General features: G+C 34.0%; 2 protein-coding genes and 1 pseudogene across 2 annotated transcripts; 1 reads left to right on the top strand and 2 right to left on the bottom strand.

Annotated features, from left to right (window-relative positions):
- The first annotated feature begins 1326 nt into the window (after positions 1 to 1326).
- Positions 1327 to 5454, top strand: LOC118039804 (uncharacterized). The gene is made up of 5 exons (XM_035046599.2): positions 1327 to 1584; positions 1923 to 3258; positions 3380 to 3649; positions 4164 to 4319; positions 5034 to 5454. Exons 1-5 carry the CDS (start codon positions 1577 to 1579, stop codon positions 5151 to 5153), a joined length of 1890 nt encoding a protein of 629 aa, XP_034902490.1. The 5' UTR covers positions 1327 to 1576; the 3' UTR covers positions 5154 to 5454.
- Positions 5455 to 11475: 6021 nt separating this feature from the next.
- On the bottom strand, positions 11476 to 14277 carry LOC118039795 (lysine-specific demethylase JMJ26-like; annotated as a pseudogene).
- A 2472-nt stretch (positions 14278 to 16749) lies between these two features.
- LOC118039783 (lysine-specific demethylase JMJ28) lies at positions 16750 to 19155 on the bottom strand. The gene is made up of 8 exons (XM_073408692.1): positions 18920 to 19155; positions 18584 to 18731; positions 18284 to 18423; positions 17872 to 17977; positions 17644 to 17776; positions 17472 to 17535; positions 16854 to 17364; positions 16750 to 16788 (listed from the first exon to the last, which is right to left on the bottom strand). The coding sequence occupies exons 1-8, from the start codon at positions 19153 to 19155 to the stop codon at positions 16750 to 16752; spliced, it is 1377 nt and encodes a 458-aa protein (XP_073264793.1).
- Positions 19156 to 19365: the final 210 nt, after the last annotated feature.

Raw genomic sequence — 19365 nt, 5'->3', positions numbered from 1 at the left:
AAATGTAAAATTAACAAACAGGTCTTAAAATTGGATTTCAAATGATGCATCATAATTTGTATAGTATTGAGTTTATTGTATTGGTTTGAAGCTGAAATGAAATACATTTAAAACAGCTTATGTAACATTGGTTTACCACTTTTGTTCAGTTATAATATCATCTTCATTAGTTATTAAGAAACGATGAAATAGGTGTTATAATGTCCAGAACCAAGTTTGATTATTCTTTTCAAATTGTGGATATGCTCTGATTAATAACAACTATGTTTTTAATACATTATTGGTATATATATATATATATTTTTATTGTTATGAAAAAGTTGTAGCAATTATTAACGAATATTGCAATATAAGAGAAAATAGAAAAAAATTATAGGATTTGACATGGTTCTGTAATATGTTTATATCCACTGGGAGCAATGAACTTCTATTTTTCACTATGAAAAAATAGGGTTACATTGTATATATGTATCTGTAACATATCTTAAACCATTCAAGAAAATCTAGTCATCCAAGAAATTATAACCGTCCAAGAAGTATTAATAACTTTTTTTCTAATACTCTTTTATCATACCAATTTGTGAAAATTATTTTTAACACATCAAATTTTTTTCCCTAATCATAACGTCATTCTGCTCCACTTTGACATTTATATATGAGCTACAAGCTATAATAATTTTCATTTTAACAAACATCCATTTTTTATAAGAAAAATAGAGAAAACTCTACTTGGAAAAATAGGTTAGAATGTCTTCGATTTAGGATATGAAGACATTAATTAAATTTAAGTAATGCATGAGCTTATTTGTGGTAATAGACGTTGTCAACATGTCTTTAATATCCTTTAAAGTGTAAACTTTTTTTAAGCAATATTTAAGTTCATCATGTGTTTGTGTTTTCAATTTGATTTTTATATTTATGATTTGTTTTTCTTAACTTTTTTATAAATTTTTTATTATTTTTTATTTTACTCCAAGTTGATAGTTCATTGTTTTCTCTTTTTTTTTTTTTAAATCCTTATTTATCAGTTTATATATATATATATATATATGTTTTCTCATTTGATATTATTTTTCTTTTTTTTCTGTGTAATTTAAATAAATCCAAATTATTTAATTATTCGGACTATAACACCAATTATTAAATTTATTTTTTTAAATAAAAATCCTTGAAGCGTCTAAATATTTTATTAAAAAAATAATAGCGTAGATCTAGTTAATTAATAATAGACGTGGATACAAAATGAACCGCGTAAAATAGCGCTGATACGATGGGCCCAATAACAGGCCCAACGTTTCTCCTGTCTCTCCCTTCTCCCTCTTTTTTGCCCTCCAATCTTTAGGTCTCAAATTCAATACGTTGCCTCCTCGCCCTCCACCTCCCAAAACACAAAAAGCCCCCTAAGTCGATGCGTTTCACCAAGGTCGGCAGGTAAACAAAAATCCATAAAGCAGCTCAAAAGGAGGAGAATCCATGAGAAAATGCTTGCATCAACAACAATCATCAACAGAGCTTCCATTTTTCACCTCCCGCGCACGTTAGCTTCATCTGCTAATCGTCTTGCTTCTCGATCGCTATGTCCAGGTTGGTTGATCCCCGCCCTCCTCTCTGAGCGAATTCGTTTTTAGATTTTGAGCAATTGATTTTGATTAATTTTAAATGAACTTGTAATTCCATGTCTAGGATTTAGAAATTATAGGAAATTTATGATCTTTATATTTAATTTATCTTTAGCTACAACTTTAAGCATCGTGGATGCTTGGTATATGGTATTTATTTGTGTATTTCGTAGATATTACATATAGAGCCTAAAATATGATTGTTTTACTTAAGGTCTTTTATTGAGTATGTAAGTTATAATTCTGTTTTACAGTTTTAAGTATTTTAGATTTTATTATTGAAATCTTTGATTTGAATTGCAGGTTTTTGACGATTGGAAATATTAAAAAAGTGGCACGGTTGATTTTCAGTAAACAGAAAAGTAGTAGTGATCGATTATTGGAAGTAAAAAAGTATGGGACAGTAGTTTCAGTTGGTTTGCATTTACCGCAATTTAGATATTACTCGCAATATAGCTTTCCGAGAGGGCATTCGTCTTTTGCATTGTACAATGTTAAAGAGCAGTTTGGACGGAAGTATTTTACAAGTTGTTATTCATCTACAAGTGATGTGGTGACACGCAATGCCCAGCTTGCTTGGAAAAGGCTATGCAGGAAAGGTTCTGCTAATGGCCGGAGTTTTCCTCGGATAAGTAGGATAGCTCAAGCAGTTAGCTTGGCTTTGACACGGTCTCATTTGGTGGTTCCCAGTGCTTTAGCGTTGACGTGTGGGCAGGTGGCATGGGCACAAAGAACGTTGGTGGAATCGGATTTTTATCCGAATTCTTTGTATATGCGTGCACAAGATGGGCATGCTTATGTCACGTTGTTAGTATCTGCTGTTGTAGATGCATTTGTGGTGTTAGTGAGAGCTATTTACTTAGCAATTTTGTTCTCGCCCAGCATGATGATGGCTCCATTTGCCGATTCTTGTGGACCAGAGTTTAGGAAAATATGGCTTCATGTTGTTCATCGGACACTGGAGAAAGCAGGTCCAGCATTTATAAAATGGGGTCAATGGGCAGCTACCCGGCCAGATCTATTCCCTAGAGATTTATGCACCAAGCTTTCAGAGCTGCATTCCAAAGCTCCTGAACATAGTTTTGCCTACACAAAGAAAACTATTGAAAGAGCATTTGGTCGCAAGCTTTCTGAAATCTTTGAGGGTTTTGAAGAAGTTCCTGTAGCATCTGGAAGTATTGCTCAAGTGCATCGGGCCACTCTGAGATTTCGTTACCCTGGTAAAAAACAGACAAAGCCTACCGTAGTTGCTGTAAAGGTTAGACATCCTGGTGTTGGTGAATCAATTAGAAGAGACTTTATGATAATAAACTTGGTTGCAAAGATATCAACATTTATTCCAACTTTGAATTGGCTGAGACTGGATGAGAGCCTGCAACAGTTTGGTGTTTTCATGATGTCTCAAGTGGATCTTGCAAGGGAAGCTGCGCAATTAAGCCGCTTTATATATAACTTCCGAAGGTGGAAGGATGTTTCTTTTCCCAAGCCTGTGTATCCACTTGTGCATCCTGCTGTTTTGGTGGAATCATATGAGCAAGGAGAAAGTGTCTCGCACTATGTAGATGACCTTGAAGGTCAGAATCGAATTAAAAGTGCCCTTGCTCACATTGGAACTCATGCACTTCTGAAAATGCTTCTGGTAAGTTTTTTTCATACTTTGTTTAGGTGCCGCCATCAATGTTTTGTCTTGAAGTTCTCAATTATGAGTGGAAAATTGTTAAGTGTTTTTCATTTAGAAAATGGGGTATTTCTTATTTCAGGTGGACAACTTTATACATGCAGACATGCATCCTGGAAATATCCTTGTCCGGCTTTCTCAGAACAGTTCTTCACGGAAACGGCTCTTTAAATCAAAGCCTCATGTCATTTTCCTTGATGTTGGCATGACTGCTGAACTTTCTCAGGGTGATCGCATTAATTTGATCAATTTTTTTAAAGCAGTAGCCACCCGGGATGGCCGAACTGCAGCAGAATCTGCACTAAGCTTGTCAAAGCGACAAAACTGCCCAAATCCAAAGGCCTTTATTGAAGTAAGATATGGGGTGCATAGGTTTTTTCTGCTTTTCTGGGAATAATTGTGTTAAAAATGCAATGAGTTACCTTCTCTATTAGGATAGTGGAATTTTACATTAGTTTTAGGTTGTGGTGACAAATCAGAAGATGGTATATTATTTCTCGTGTTATTAATTGCTTTTCCATTGTTATTTGGTTAGGTGGTAAAACACGTGGGCTTGAAAGTTGAATCTCTCTAAGCAAAGAGCTATTGTGAATAGAAGAGAATAAAATAGTCTATTAAGGTTATTGGGAACTTTGCAGTGTTTTCAAATTTTAATCTGTTTAGTGAACTGAAAGTTTTTAGTATGCATGTAATTTATTCCTCTGGGTTGTATTTTTTGGAGAAAAAAAGGTGGACTAATGGTTTCATAACAGAGTTGTGAACATTTTGATATCCTTCCCGTGCTTCTTTTCATTTGGGGTTTCTGTATTAAAAATAACTTTGACTTTATATCTTAATTTGCAATACATAACTTCCTTTTCTAACAGGAAGTGGAAGAGTCATTCACTTTCTGGGGTACTCCTGAGGGTGATCTAGTCCATCCTGCAGATTGCATGCAACAATTACTTGAGAAAGTCAGGCGTCATAGAGTTAATATTGATGGCAATGTTTGCACCGTCATGGTCACAACCTTGGTTCTTGAGGTAACCTAGTTCTTTCCTTTTACCTTAAGGCTTAATGTTTCATTACAAGGACAATAGCCTGGGTTCTTGATGTTTTTAGCAACAGGGTAGGGACAAGAACTCATAGGCAAAACATAAAGTGCTTTTTATGAGGAAAGACAAAATGTGGAGTAAAATGGCATTCTGCATTTACATGTTAATTATTTGGGAACTGAATTTATCCAAGACTTGTTAAAAGATAAAAAAAAAAAAAAAAAAATCTAAGACAAATGGGGGAAACCATTGGTCAGTTGAGATCAGGTTCAGGTTTGTGGAACTTGGGAATTGACGAATACAATGTTTGAAAATTGGGTTCAGATTTGAATGGGTGATCATGGCTATAAACTATTTCTTTGTTGGTTAAACTGTATAGATTTGAATTGGGGTCAGATTTGCAACTTCTAATTGTAATATACAAGTGATCCTACTGCAAAAAGTTCGATTTTTTTCTCCACTCTTCTAATTTTTTATTTCCTGCTTTCCTTAAAGATTGTAGTTTTGTTTATTGATGTCTGCAAAATGAAAGTAAATTTGATGTTTGCTAAAAGAGGCCCAGAAGTAGCTACATGGTGATATGTTATGAAGTAGCTAGCTTACTGGCTATAAGGGAACCTATTCCATATATTAGTGCTTGTTATCATTAACAGGGGATGTAATTCAATATCATTTCTTTTGGTGGTTTTCCGATTCCGTTAGGGCTGGCAACGGAAGCTCGATCCAGGATACAATGTGATGCAGACATTACAAACACTGCTTCTTCGAGCTGACTGGGCTAAGTCTCTTTCCTATACAATTGATGGGTTGATGGGCCCATAAGAAGGTTTTGTTTTTTTCTTTTTTTTCTTTTTACGTTACTGTTTCTGAAAAAACAATTTTGACAGTCCGAGGACTCGGAAATTATACCGGTTTTTAAGAAATAACAAAATTCAGTTTTTGTCCCCCCCTTGGAATCTCCTGCATTTCCATTTTTTAGGTGAAATTTTACCCTTTTGTATTCATTGTGCTGAATTTAACATGTCATTTCTCAAAACTCGCAAAATGGTGACGAGGATGGGGCGGAGGGATGTAATAAAGTCTTGACATTCTATTGTATTCTTTCCTTTCCTTTTGTTTTTTATTTTATATTATTTTGTACATTTAGCCTTTTTCCTTCCCTCACGAGGAACTAAAACAAAACAGGAGTACAATCATAGGGTAGATCTCATGAACAATTATTCATTATTTCTGTTCATCACTTTCGTTTGTGTAATGGCCACGCTACTCGAATTGGTTCTTGATCTCATTATGGCATTTTGATGGTGAATGTAGACATGGCGGGAGACAAGTTATATTGACCGTCTTCTTGGCAAAGGGCTTTTTATGGGTGGAACTTGTGGTGGCATGCATTTAATTGGTTGATGCCCATATTATAACCCATGGTTGCCAGGGCATTTCTTCAATCATAGTGCATATCCGAGTATAAAATTAACGGATCATGGTATCGGGTTTCTTGATAGTGTTCACCTCATTTCCTTATAATACTAATTTGCAGCAGCAAGTCGAATTCATGTAAGGCCTATTATCGTACTTGAGTTAAAAGAGAGTCCATCAAGGCGCGCACAGCATCAAACTGCCTCACGGACTACTAGAAAAAGAGTTTTCTTCTCCCTCCCTTTTCCAATCTCTCTTCTCTTCATTGATGGCTCAGTTGGATTGTTTAAATGAGTATCACCAGAGTCTCAAGATACCTACATATACTTACTCATGGTTAATCACTCCAACCAATGGCAATTTTTGCAAGAACATCAATAGCTATTTTGAAGCAGACGCAACATGGTCATTCAACCATGGTGGTACACAGTTTGTCAAGCATCATGTGTTGCGCCTGGGTGGGAGGTTCAAAAATATGCATCGTTGAAAATAAATATTGGAGTTGTTATTTTAGTAATTAGGGATCTTAAAAGTTAGTATTGGTTCTAGAGATTAAGGTAATGATTAATTATGTCTAAGGGGAAAAATGTCATCCTTACCATATTATGAAAGGTTATATTTTATTAAGTGCTTTTTCTTCTAAATTGGTTTTTATGATTGTCATTTATTATCCTTATTTTTTTAGTTTTTTTTTTTCTAATTTTGTGTAAAGTTTGATGTTGGTATTTAGATATGTTAGAAAATAATATTAATCTTCTAAAAATAGAACTCGTCAAAGATGTTAACATTAAATCTTAAAATATTTTTTATTGAAATTGCTAAAAATAGACATAACCCATATTTTTTTTTGAAGTCAAGACATGATCCCTTTCTAAAATGAAAACGTGTGAAAAATAATGCTTATCCCTTAAAAACGAGAGATTTTGTCCAGGTTACTAAAAAAGGAACGTTGAATCCATATGAATGATAGTAATTGGGCTTTGGACCCCAAGAGTGGCGAACATCAACTTTGGTCCTTTTGTTCAAAAAACTCTTGTAAATTGAGAATCATTGTTTTTTTTTTTTTTTTTAATTCTTTTGAAAAGAAACATGGGTTTTTGATTATTTTTTTTGGTATGTAGGCCAATAAACCTATTTATTTTGGCCAAGTTTTTAATGAACTTGAAAAAACTTGTTATTAAATCTAAATATACGTGCGCGCGCATATATAATATATATATATATATATATAATATATATATATATATTTTTTTTTTCTACCACCACACTTCCAAACCGTAAATCATGTCCTGGAAAATAATGGCTAAACAATAATTAGTGAGGATATGTTGACGGCTTCAATTCTCATGAAAAGACAAGACAGCACGTAACTACCCACTATAATTATATAAGCCTTTGCATCAAGGTATACTCATATATTGATCTAAAAAAAAGTAAAAATAAATCAAGTAACATTAAAAAAAGAATTCTCTTAATTGTTGCTGGTTTAAAAAATTAAGATTTTAAAAATATATTTTTAGTCATAATTTTAAAAAAATACATGTTTTGATTAAAACTGATATAAAATAAATTTTTACATACAAAATAAATAAATAAAAATACATCATATTGAATGAAAAAATAACTTCTACAAAACTAATATTTAAAACATTAAAAACAAAAATTATTTAATTAAACAAATAATTTTTTTATCCATGATCAAAGTAAAAAACACAAGCTAACACAAGACCAAACATTCTCCAAGATGTGCAACCACCTCAGCTTCCCATGGCATCCTTTTCCACTCCAATCCGACATGCTTCCTTCTTGCCCCTTCCGTACTGTTTTTGCAAATTCTTTCCACCTAACAAAGAACCCCTCCCCTTTTAGAGAGAGGGAGCAAATCATAAACATCTTTAAAAAAAAAAAAACCAGAACATACCTTATTAATTTCAGTGAATTGCACCATGGCCTTATTAGAGCAAATTAATAATATGGACAATCTTGAGGGGTGTAGCTCAACTAGTCAGGCTTTGAGTTTGTTTTTTAAAGATCACCGGTTTGAGTTTCATAAACATCAGAGTCACTGAAAACTTACATGATTATTAACTTCAGAGTCCCGAACAACCATTTAATAAAAAAAAAAAAAATTAACAATATGGGTGAGACTAGCGAGGGACAAAAATGCATAAGAGAAAAAGAAGGGTAGTCGATATCGATCTTTCTCTTCCCCTTCCCTACCCTTTTACATCTCTCTTGTGCATCTTTGCCCCTTGCTGATCCATCCATGAAAAGGGCACGATCACTGAGACGGAGGAGCATGCACACCAGCAGTAGATCCTCCTCCTCTTTGCATGTCGAAATAGAAGAGACGTTCCTTTAAATAGGAAGGAAATTGGTGCCCCGTCCGCGTTCTTTTGGAAAAAGGCCGGCAGCGTGGTTGCCATGAAAGTTCTTCGCCATTACTCTCCACCCCATTGATGCAATTCCAACCACGGATACGGAATTACTTTTTCTTCTTCTTTTCTTCTTTTATTATTTTATACGTTGAAGGAAAAGAGTAAGAATTAGGATACTAAAGATTATTTTAATAAAATCAAAAATAAAAGAAATGAAAAAAAAACATTAATTTCCTCCTTAGACTATAAGGAATTTCCTCGCAAATTAACCGAGCAGACACGGGAAGCTACGCGTGAATTATATAATTTGCTAAACTTTTCCTAATTAATTCTATGCATTTTTGTCACATAGTTGGAGTTTTTGGAGGGAAAGATTAAAAAAAAAAATAGCTAGGATGAAGTTTATTTATGTGTTTTAAAAGTATTTTTAAAAAAATATATTTATTTATTTATTTATTTTTATTAACTTTAAATTAATTTATTTTTAGTGTTTTCAAATTATTTTGATATGATGATGTTAAAAATAATTTTTTAAAAATAAAAAAAATATTATTGACATTTATTTTGACACAAAAAGTTATTTGAAAAGCAACCACAACCATATAATATATATATATAGACACACACACGTAGCCCATTAAAATAATAATAAAAACTTAAAAATATAAGAATTTAAGCAAATATAATTTGAAAAATATTTTATAAAACAAAAATTACCATAACACCTCAGATTATAACGAGTTCCAGTTTGACATAAAAATTAGAGTGAGGATTGAAAAAAAAATAAAGGATTGATGTCTAGATTTTTTCTTCTAAAAAAACAATAATGGAAATGATAAAAACATTTGAAAAAAACTGTAAGAATAAAAGTATAAGTTCCAAATACAAGTTTCAATGTTTTCCTTGGAAGACAAAAGACGAGTGCAACAAGAAAGTGTTGCGAGGTGGTGTTATTGAAAGTTTATTTATTTTTTATATTTTAAAAAAAATGTTTTTATATTTTTATTAATTTAAAATATTATTTTTTTAATAAATTTGTTTTCGCTATCATGTATTTTTAAACACCCTCTGAAAAGAATGATATCTCTAGTTTGATATTTTTATCAAAATTTATTGTTTCACCGGTGTAATAAATCTTGAACTTTCTTACACTATCTGTAGATTAAATAAAAATAAATAATGAAATTCACAACAGTAAAAACTCAACAGAATTCCAAAAAAAAAAAAATGACAATATTTCCTCAATTTGATATGCAAATTAATTAGGTGAAAAGAAAGTCCCCCGCCAGCAAGTCCGCTCACTCAACCACTCTTTCCTTTTCCTTCCTTGTTACATTTTACAAATGAAACCACAGGGAAATTACTGGAATTAAAAGTCAAGGAGACATCGCCATTGCCGCACGCAAGAAATCTTCTCTATACTAAAAAAAATATTCATTTTTGTTTCGTTTAATTTTGTTTAATGTTTTTTATCTGACTTTCAACTTAACTCAATAATGTTATCAACAACCATTTCAATTTAAAAGTTAAAATTATTAGGTGAAATTCTAAAAATTAATTTATATTATTTTTTAACACACATTTTCAAATAACAAATCTTTTGAACTTGAAACTTGTACAAACACATATTATTTTGTGCTTAATTTTTATCAAATAAACGAGAATAATAAGATTTGAACTCGTAATCGTTTGGTTATCAAGACTCTAATATTATATCAAAAAAACCATATCAATTTAAAAGTTTAAGATATATATAGCTTTGTTCAATTTTATTTTTTATGAGGATTTTTTTTTCTTTTGAATCAAGTATAAATATCAAATGCTTTTCTTACTCTATTTCAATTTCTTTTAAAACTCAAGCCGATATAAAATCTCGGATCCACTAGGTCACAAGTTAGCCTATCAGGTTTAGCATAACTTTAAAATAATATATTTTAATTTTGATTTTTTTTTAATTTTTTTTAGATTTGATTCTCACTTATTTTTATTTTTATTTTGGATTCTTTTATGAATTTATGGCCATAAGAATTTTTCAATTCAATATTTGATGACATTTATGATTTTAATGTTTTGATTTTTATTTTTATTCTTAGCCCTTTCATTAAATTTTAATTTGTTTTTAATTTCTCATGAGATTTATAATCTTGATTTTTTTTTTTTTTAATTTTATCACCCATGTTTGCTGCTGGTATTCTTTCTTCTTCTTTTTTTTTTTTTTACTTTGTTTTGTTCATTAAATTTTTTTTTATTTCATTTTTCATCGTTTTAATTCTTGGATATTAACAATCATTTTTATCTTCAGTTATCTGTATACGATGTTGAATATTTACTCTTTTTTTTTTGAAAGACACTTGTAACACTTGATCATTATATTTTTACAACTTCAAAATAACCACGGCAAATCACAGGCAAGCTATCTGATAGAGACCAGAAGGAAATACTGTCTTCAATAGACAGCTCCCAGGCCTACGAAGGGAGGGAAAACAAAAAAAAAAAAAATATTGTTCCCATGCACTCTCTGGTATGCGTAGCTTTAAAACACAATGTTCATATGCCCATGTCCTTGTGATAGCTAAACAGTGAACGTTTCCAAAGAAAAGAAATGCATCCTGGTGGTTAAAAGGAGCTCCTTTACATGCGAAAGCAATCATCATCTTTATTCTTTCTATAGCTACAAACCATAGCAAGGAGGCCTAGAGAAACATACCACTATCTGGAAAGATGTTGCTCCTTGGCCTCTACAGCATCTGCTTCTGGAACTTGCCTTTCTCTCTCTCTCTCTCTCTCTCCCCTGGTGTTTTCCCTCTGTATCGTCTTTTTAATCCCTGTCTCCTCTTCCCCGCCCCCCCCCCCTCTATATTCTTGTCTCCAGCCCCCTTTAAAAATCAACTAGCCCCCCGTGTCTCCTTTCTTGTTCCTCTTTAAGACCCAAGATCTTCTTGTTACCAAAACCTGGGAACAAAACTTTCTGGTCACCAAAGATTTACTGGTTTGACAGTTAGAGCCTGGGAGAAGATCCAGGCTGGGGCTGAGGAAATTGTCAAGAAATCCAACACTGATCCTAGCTTGAAGACACTACTGTTTGTTTCTGGGAATTGCTGCTGAAGCTTGGTGAAGTTATTGTGATTCTTGGATATCCAAATACCGAGAAAAGAAAAATGGAAGACGAAAGAAAATATTCTTGGAAATATTTTTTTGATTTTTTTCTATTTTCTCAAAAATATAGGGGGTCAAAATTAAATTATAATAATATGACAGCAGAAACCATCTCAACGTTGTATAAAAAACCCGAAAGGATCAATCACTATTAAAAACAAATGGATTAATCATCATATACAGCCAAATGGATATATCATATATACATGCTGTTGCAGTACGGAGGAAAAAAAATCTAATCTTAATGAACACATGTACAAGCTGTTGCTGAAATGACCATGAATGCCAATCTTTGATATCTGGAAAAATTGGTGTTTTGCACCATGAGATAAAAATTAACTTTTTAATGAACAAGGAGGAGGAATCTATCAAAATTTCTGGATGCAAAAAAACATGCTGATGCAGAAACCAAAATACCCTGCACAATCATCTAGAAATAACAGCAGAAGCTCAAATGCCACCATGTCAGATCCTTCCCTGCTATGATTATCTATCCATTTTTAGTCCTTGCAGTTAGTCGTTGAGATCCATGCTGGCCCTGGATCATGTAGCATGTATAAATTGCCTGGACAGGAAAGTCTTGCAACGCATGCTAACTAAAAACTCAACATCCATTTGAAGCAAATAACTAAGACTAGCTATAACATGTTCAGAATATATCCACAGAACATCATCACATATAATTCAGTATGTGTTAGAAGATAAACTATCATGCTTACAAACACACACAAAACATGTTGGCATTCGTCAGTCAACATAAAAGTATATAGAAGATAAAAGTTCATTCAATTTGGTTTTCTTTGAACACTTTTGGTGTAAGATGCAGTACATTCACTGTCCATCCGGAAGTTTAAGAAAAGGGGTGGAAATAATTGCATGGGACAAAGCTAGGAGCAAAACTGACACGCCCGTGTTTTTTTTGAGAATGGATCACCAGAATTTGTTTGATTTGGAGAAAGCAGTGTTGGTTTGACAGCACCTCTTTCTTTTTGTTTGCTGGTTATCTTTATTTGCTCTTTTTCAAGCCAACCTTGGTGGGAAATTCTTTTGGCTGTATCTGGATTTGCTGCAGCTATGTTTTTTCCAACTCCTCAATCTATGAGTAAGCCTCTTGTGGTTGTATTTGCTACGTCCCTAAGCAGATTAGCTGGCCTCTAAGCTGTTCCTAGGAACATTCTTGGCAACAATTTCCAAAGAGACACTGGATGCGCAAAGATCCCAACCAGGACAACATTAAGTTCTTTGGATGCCACAACAACATTTTCACGTATATAAATTATAACAACAACAACAACAAAAACTCCTTCAATATATTACGTTGATCATTTTCTCTTAATGCATGTAGCTAATGTAGCTAGTGATTATTATTATTATTTTTTCTTTTTAAACTTCACTAGAAAATGAAAGCAGAGCCACTATGCCATAGTTAAAACCTTCCATTGTAGGTGTAAAGGAATTCAAATATAGGTCGATAATGACACCACTCACATGGAATATTTTGATTGCTTATCATATAGAAGTTTCATGATTCCGTAATTCTTGTCTGTCCCAAGAATTTTGATATCATGTCTGTATAAAAGGGTGTCCCACGTATTAGCAACAAACATAGCTATTCATGCAAATTCAGGCTCTTTTTCATTCTCCTAAACATATATACAAGATATGTTTCCCATTATTGATGATGTTTGTTTTAAATATATAATGACACTGCATCTGATTCACCCCATTGAAACTTGATAAATTTCATGCACAAAGTAACACAACAATCATGAAATGGTGTGGATATCTTGAATTCTTTCATGATCGCCAATCTGATAATAGACAATAAAAAGACAATAACAAGACCTGAATTCATGTATTTCAATGAGGATTTACCCTGCGCATGTAAGCTCATGAATTTCTTTGACTGCTCTACTAATACTGTGCAATGCCATTTTCTTCACCTGGTTTTTGCAAACAAAGTAAAGCCATATTCATCGCATGGACAAGTGTGGAGAATAAACACGTCAACCTTCATGTGTAATTTACCTCTAAACTGTCTACTTTGGCTTTATGGTTCTCTGGTAGTTTGTCGTAACTCATCAATCAGCTGGATGCATTCAGTAACATTTTCTGGTGAGAGGAAGTCCAAAACCAAACTGACGCATGACTGCAATTAACATGGCAAGTCAAATGAATAAAATTAGTTAGCAATATTGCAAATGGAGTTTATGCAGATCCTGAGAAACAGAATCATAAATTTTTCACAATAAATCAATTTGAAAATGACAAAATCAAGTATGTTACAAGCTCTGTATCTCCCTTTCTCCTTTCAGATTCCTAGTAAAACAATGTCAGCTTAAAAAAATGTGGGAAAATTGGTAGAAGTTTGATGAGAAAGAAACCTTTAGGAAACTTTGACAAATATATTTGAAACTTTGGTAAAAGAGCTTTAGATAGAGACGATTACAATGAATAAAAAGCCAACAATGGGTTATCAAAGGATTCAAGAAAATCAGGGCAATGATTAAACAACATTTCTGAAAACTAATTCAATAGTGTTGCACATGTTACCTTAAGATTCCTAATTTGGTAAAGGCATCCAGCAGGAATAATCACTGCTTCTCCAACATGTTGCTCAAAACTCCAGGGTTCAATTTCTGGAAGCATCAGGCAAGGTGGAAATTTAAACATAGATGCAAATTAGTCATCGTTTAATAAAAAAGGGAAATAGATGGGTTACTTACTGAATTCCTCCTTAAGTCTCATTTTATGAGATGCATCAAGAAAGAAATTCTGATCAAGTATTGGATGAACCATCTGCAAGAGAGAGACTAGTCAGCAAATCCACACCGACTTGCTAATAGAGGCTGAAATCTTATTCCGAACTTACATGCTTTTGTAAGCCATATGTGTAAGTGAACTCATTAAAGTGCCTTCTAAGGTATTCTGTAAGCTTGGGAACATCCTGTCTACGAAAAGACATCCCATTGGGCACCACAAGACTCAGAGAGTTTTTTTCATTCTGAAATGATTGGAGCTCTCGGAGTGCTTCCCAATAAAATTTAAGATTATCTGATGTCCTTGAATTTTTAACAGGTCCAAAGAAAAATTTTGAGACTTCAGTATCAGTATCATATCAGTGTCAGAATCAGAATCTGAATCCCCATCATGAAACATTTCTTCGATCTTTCAGACTCGAAGCATGAGCTTCATGTGTTGCAGCAGAGAACCAAGATATTCTAGCAACTTTCTTGTTTACTTGCATATCTTCTCTGAACATATCATGCAATTCCACTTCAATATTTTCCTCATTTAAAGTTGCTTCACTGCTCTCTTTATTCTGTTCCTTGTGCTTTGTCATCAAACTTTCTTATGTAATTAAGCTGTTTTGTAGATACAGGGACATCAGTTGTATGTGCCAAAAATATTAACCTGAAATTAGAAATGACAAAATGATGGTGAAGAACATTCATGTCTTTTCAGAAACTCTCCAGAACAAGAGTGTGCAGAAACCATTTACAAAACATGCAAAATTGTGGGGCGAGAAGCAAGGGGCTGTGAGAGCTGAAGGTTCAAGAGGTGCTAAATGAGAAGGAAGAATGCAAGTCACTGCATGTACCAATTCCAGAATAAAACTAATTACAGTGATCTTGGTCTTTCCTTGGCTAACCACCTAGATGAATAATACAATAATTGACATTGCTTCTCGAACTAAATATGAGCATAGGTTTTTTATTTTTTTTTGAAAAAAAGTATACAAATAGGCATCAATGAGAAAAACACGCAAATACTAACATATTACTTGAACACTGTGACATACACACGTTGCATAAAGAAGAATTCACGGAGATGGTTCATTTCAGATTTGGAAGCGTAACAGTGTCTGATGTTTGCTTCTCAAAATTTTGCATGCTTTCTAAAATGATTTGAGCAGGCAATTCTGTACTGTGCATACATCTTGCACATGTCGTGCCAATCAAGAAAAAAATAGGAAAAAGAAAATCACAAAGTAAAATTGAAATTAAAGTTTATGGAAAATCTAAAGAATAGAACTAGACTACCACATCATATGAATTATATCGCAATTTTGTCACAGAATCGGCCTGTGCAAGACTCTCACCACTTCCATATGATATATAGAGACAAAGGACCCAGATCAGGCTTCAAGGTTTCTGCGGCAACTCTGCAGCAATGTTTAGAACACCAGAGATGGGGTCCATGTACTCTGGAAGTGGTAGAGCCTGAAGGATGTCAGTGTAATGGGCAGGAAAATGTTCTTGGAAATAAATTAGAAGAAAGCCAACCCTTCAATTTTAGCTTCTCATGCCATATGTTGCCATTTGTCAGACCCTTAAAAGACCCCATAAACATCTGTTTTACACCAATTTCTACCTGTCATACCATAGAGAAAAATAGTTGAGAAATAGAGTTGTGGTCTTGACTCAAAAAAAGGAGCAAAACACAACAGGAAATCAGAATTGCAAATGCTCGCAATTGTGAAAAAGGAAAAAAAAAGAAAAGAAAAGAAGATAAATGGAAAACACTCAGCTGTTCCCAGAAACATAGATCATATTTAGGTGAATGCAGTGCCGAGCTTAGAGTTCAAATCAGTTTCATTTTATTTCATAAAGTAAATAGAATGTACATGAACATTTTCCATTATTAGCAGTGTTTCAATCACAGTCAAATCAAGAGGAAGAACAATGGCATTTTGCAACTAGAAAAAGAAAATGTCCGTAAGGAGGATAAAGTAAAAGAGAGATTTAATAACACCCAAAAAAAAAAAGAGGCTTGGATGCTCTTGTTTGGAGTGGGTAGAAGCCAAACTCGAGAAAAGCTAAAATGCTCTGAGAAATATCCGAGATTCTGTAGCATCATCTAGGAATCTTCCATGGATAGAAGCTACATTTCTTAAGGTCCTAGCATCAAACTTTTGAAAATCAGAGAATTGGACAGGGGACCTTCCAACCACAAACAATGGATTACTGTTTTCAACAAATCATACCAGCACATTTCTATTCCTCTTAATTTTTTTACAAAAATATAGCACAGAATTTCTTTTCATATCTGCATGTACATAACATTAAACACCCCAAATTCATAATTTAGCCAATTTTCAATTCCCACTCCAGAAAAATCAACAGGTAATGACCAAGTAATGTATATGAGACTACTTCATCTTCTAATAACTCATGTGTTCACCAGAAGTAGAAGAGAGCCTTGATATTATTTTAAAATATGCTAGTTTCATGGTACAAAATATTGATAATATCTAATAATCGACATTTGAGAAGGAAACATAATAGGCACTTGAACAATCAAACTGCATATTGACGCAGCACAGGGTTGAGAGAAAACACCAACCTCAAACCAGTCCAAACAATCTGTAGCTTGCCCATTTTTGAGATCTTGCAGCATTATTCTTAAGATAATTGCAGAACATGACCATTGGATCCCAGCTCAGATCAGATGTACTCTGAAGCACATTACGAACAACTACAGGTTGACCCTCTGCCCCAGTGCTTCTGAAAGTGTTCAAGGTATCACCACGAATATCCATAATGGTTGGATAAATATAAAAGGTTATCGCTAGAATCTTCTCTTGCAGCTGCTTCTTGCAACTGCTCAATCCATTTGTTTCACAATCCAACCCAACACATAATGAACAGCTTGAGCAAACATCCAAGGTTTCTGGCAACTCGTAGCAGCCAACTAATTCTTCTGCACTCACTTCCAGCTTTTTGGTCCAACTTAAGGGGAATATGCAACTTAAATCAAGAAGGCTACCACCACAACCACCAAACTCTCTAGGGGGACAAGGTATACTTCCATTACAATGCGCAGCACTCTGACATGGTGAGAATTTAGAACCAAGAAATCTGCTGCCATAACTCAGCTTTGTGGCACAAAGTGATTTCATTTCTGAAAGTTGTTTGCCAGATATACAAGCTTTCCTTCCATTTGGGCATTTGCATAAAAGACCTTTAACACTTCCATGTAAGCTCCCATGAAAAATATCCTGACAACAACTTAAGCAAAGGCTATAGGAACAATCAGGGCAGGTCCTATGGAAATCCACTATAGAAGCCTTGCAGTTATTGCTGATCCGGAAGTCAAATCATGCACCAGAGAGCAACAAAAAAAATTTAAATAAGCTATGTTAAATAGTGGTAAATCATCATAACTTTTTCAGAGTCAGATTATATACCAACAACATTGCTTATTGCAGCTGATTTCAGCCTGCTGGATTTCAACTTCTGTGGGCTTCAGGCCTATTGCAGAGTGAGGGATATTAGAAAATGAACTTATATTGATATTGTACAATATTCATAACGGCAAGTTAATTGCAGAATGCCAACAAGCGTAACTGTGATGACTACCTTTTATTTTTGCTTCTATTTCTATCTCAATGCTCTGATCTTGATTTATTTGTTTCAGTATAGGAAGAAGCATACAGATTAAATAATGAAAATGCAGAACCTTGTCAACTTTACTTCTCTCCTTGGACAGGTCCTGAAACATAGTTTTTGCAATATATTTAGAGACAACATGGTTCAGTAAGAAATATGAAAGCACTAGTTTCGCTTGGCAAAAATTAGAAGTCAGACCTTACATTCAATGTCCCTACATTGAATTGCTGAGCAGGCCTTACAGCTGCAAGTTCTACGACACACTGGACATTTCATCCTAACATCTTCTTGTGTCTCTAAATACCTAAATTCATTTCAAAAATAAAGAATCAAAAAGTCAGAGTTTAATCCTAATGACGGAGCACTAAGCTGAAATCAGAGAGACATGATGTGTGCTTATAGTTACTGTTTTGAGCACAAGCCAGAGATATATCTAGAAAACAGCTGGCCTACAGGATACAATTATTAATTAACAATCCACATATTATAATGACTTTTCTATACAAAAATGACAAGTTTTATCACACAAGCTCCAAAGGGATAAGCTGTCAGACACCCAACAAAGAATACAAAGCCAATTTAAACAAATTAACATGGAAAAACAACATACTGCTCTTTGATGCAACACAAGCAATAAAACTCTTTTCGACAACTCAAGCACCTAATCAATGTCCTTGATCCACTCCTACACCAATGGCACTTCCTCTTCCCCTTCCTCAATCTCACTGCATCCCTCTTATTTGGCAAAACCTACAAAGACCAATCAATCGAAAACTAAACACAAAAACTTTCAAAACACAACTCGAATAGCAAACAAACAACAAAACCAACCTGTAATTTCCCAAGTGGCACTGGCTCAATATTTTTAGACCTAAAACATCTTCTAGCAGTATTAACCCATTGAAAGCACCCCCTCCAACCTTAACGTCAACATGTGAACCAGAACAAGAAACCACATTGCCATTCCCAAAATTCTTGCAGGTGATATTGCCATGAACCCATTTGGCAAATCTCTCATTAACTCTTCCCCTTCACCTTCTTCTTCACTATCACTGCCACTACAATCATTCACATTCACATTATCATTACCATCACCATTATTAACACTCTCTTTCTCTGAAAACCCTTTCGTTTTTCTTATTCTTTCTCTTCTCCATTTCTCTCTGTAAAACCATCCTTATCAAATCCAACTGCAAATCTCCCCTCTTCAATTTCTTTCCTTTCTTCTTAAATTTCCCTAATTTGCCCCTCTTTCAAAGAAACCCTACTCAGGGATTCAAAATTAGAACTTGATGCTGATGATTTCTTGCTCTTCTTTCTCTGCAACTTCAAAGTCTCGGGCACTTTCCTCCTATACTGCCTATGGCGGCCCTGAAGGTGGTGAATTTCACAGAGCTTCTTATCATCCATCACCCGCCGGTTGCACCGCCATTGCCGGCCGTCTGTCCTCTTGCACCGGAGATTGTCCGGTAGCGGCTCCATTAAAAGAGAAAGTTTGGAAATTTTTCCCGGAAAAAATCCTGATTTTCTCGGGAAAGTGACAGAAAGTTTGGATTTATTAGAGAGAGTGCAGTGAGGGAATGAGAGCGAGAAGGGATTTTTTATCATGGGATTGTGAGAGTGGCAAGTGGTGTAATTATGAAGAAAAGGATAGGAGGATTTTGGGATAACGAAAAGGAAATCTTGAATTAC

Source organism: Populus alba, chromosome 4 (genome assembly GCF_005239225.2).
Source record: "Populus alba chromosome 4, ASM523922v2, whole genome shotgun sequence".
Classification (NCBI taxonomy): domain Eukaryota; kingdom Viridiplantae; phylum Streptophyta; class Magnoliopsida; order Malpighiales; family Salicaceae; genus Populus; species Populus alba.
The sequence above is the reverse complement of the archived record's forward strand: the minus strand, read 5'-3'. Positions and strand labels throughout refer to the sequence as shown.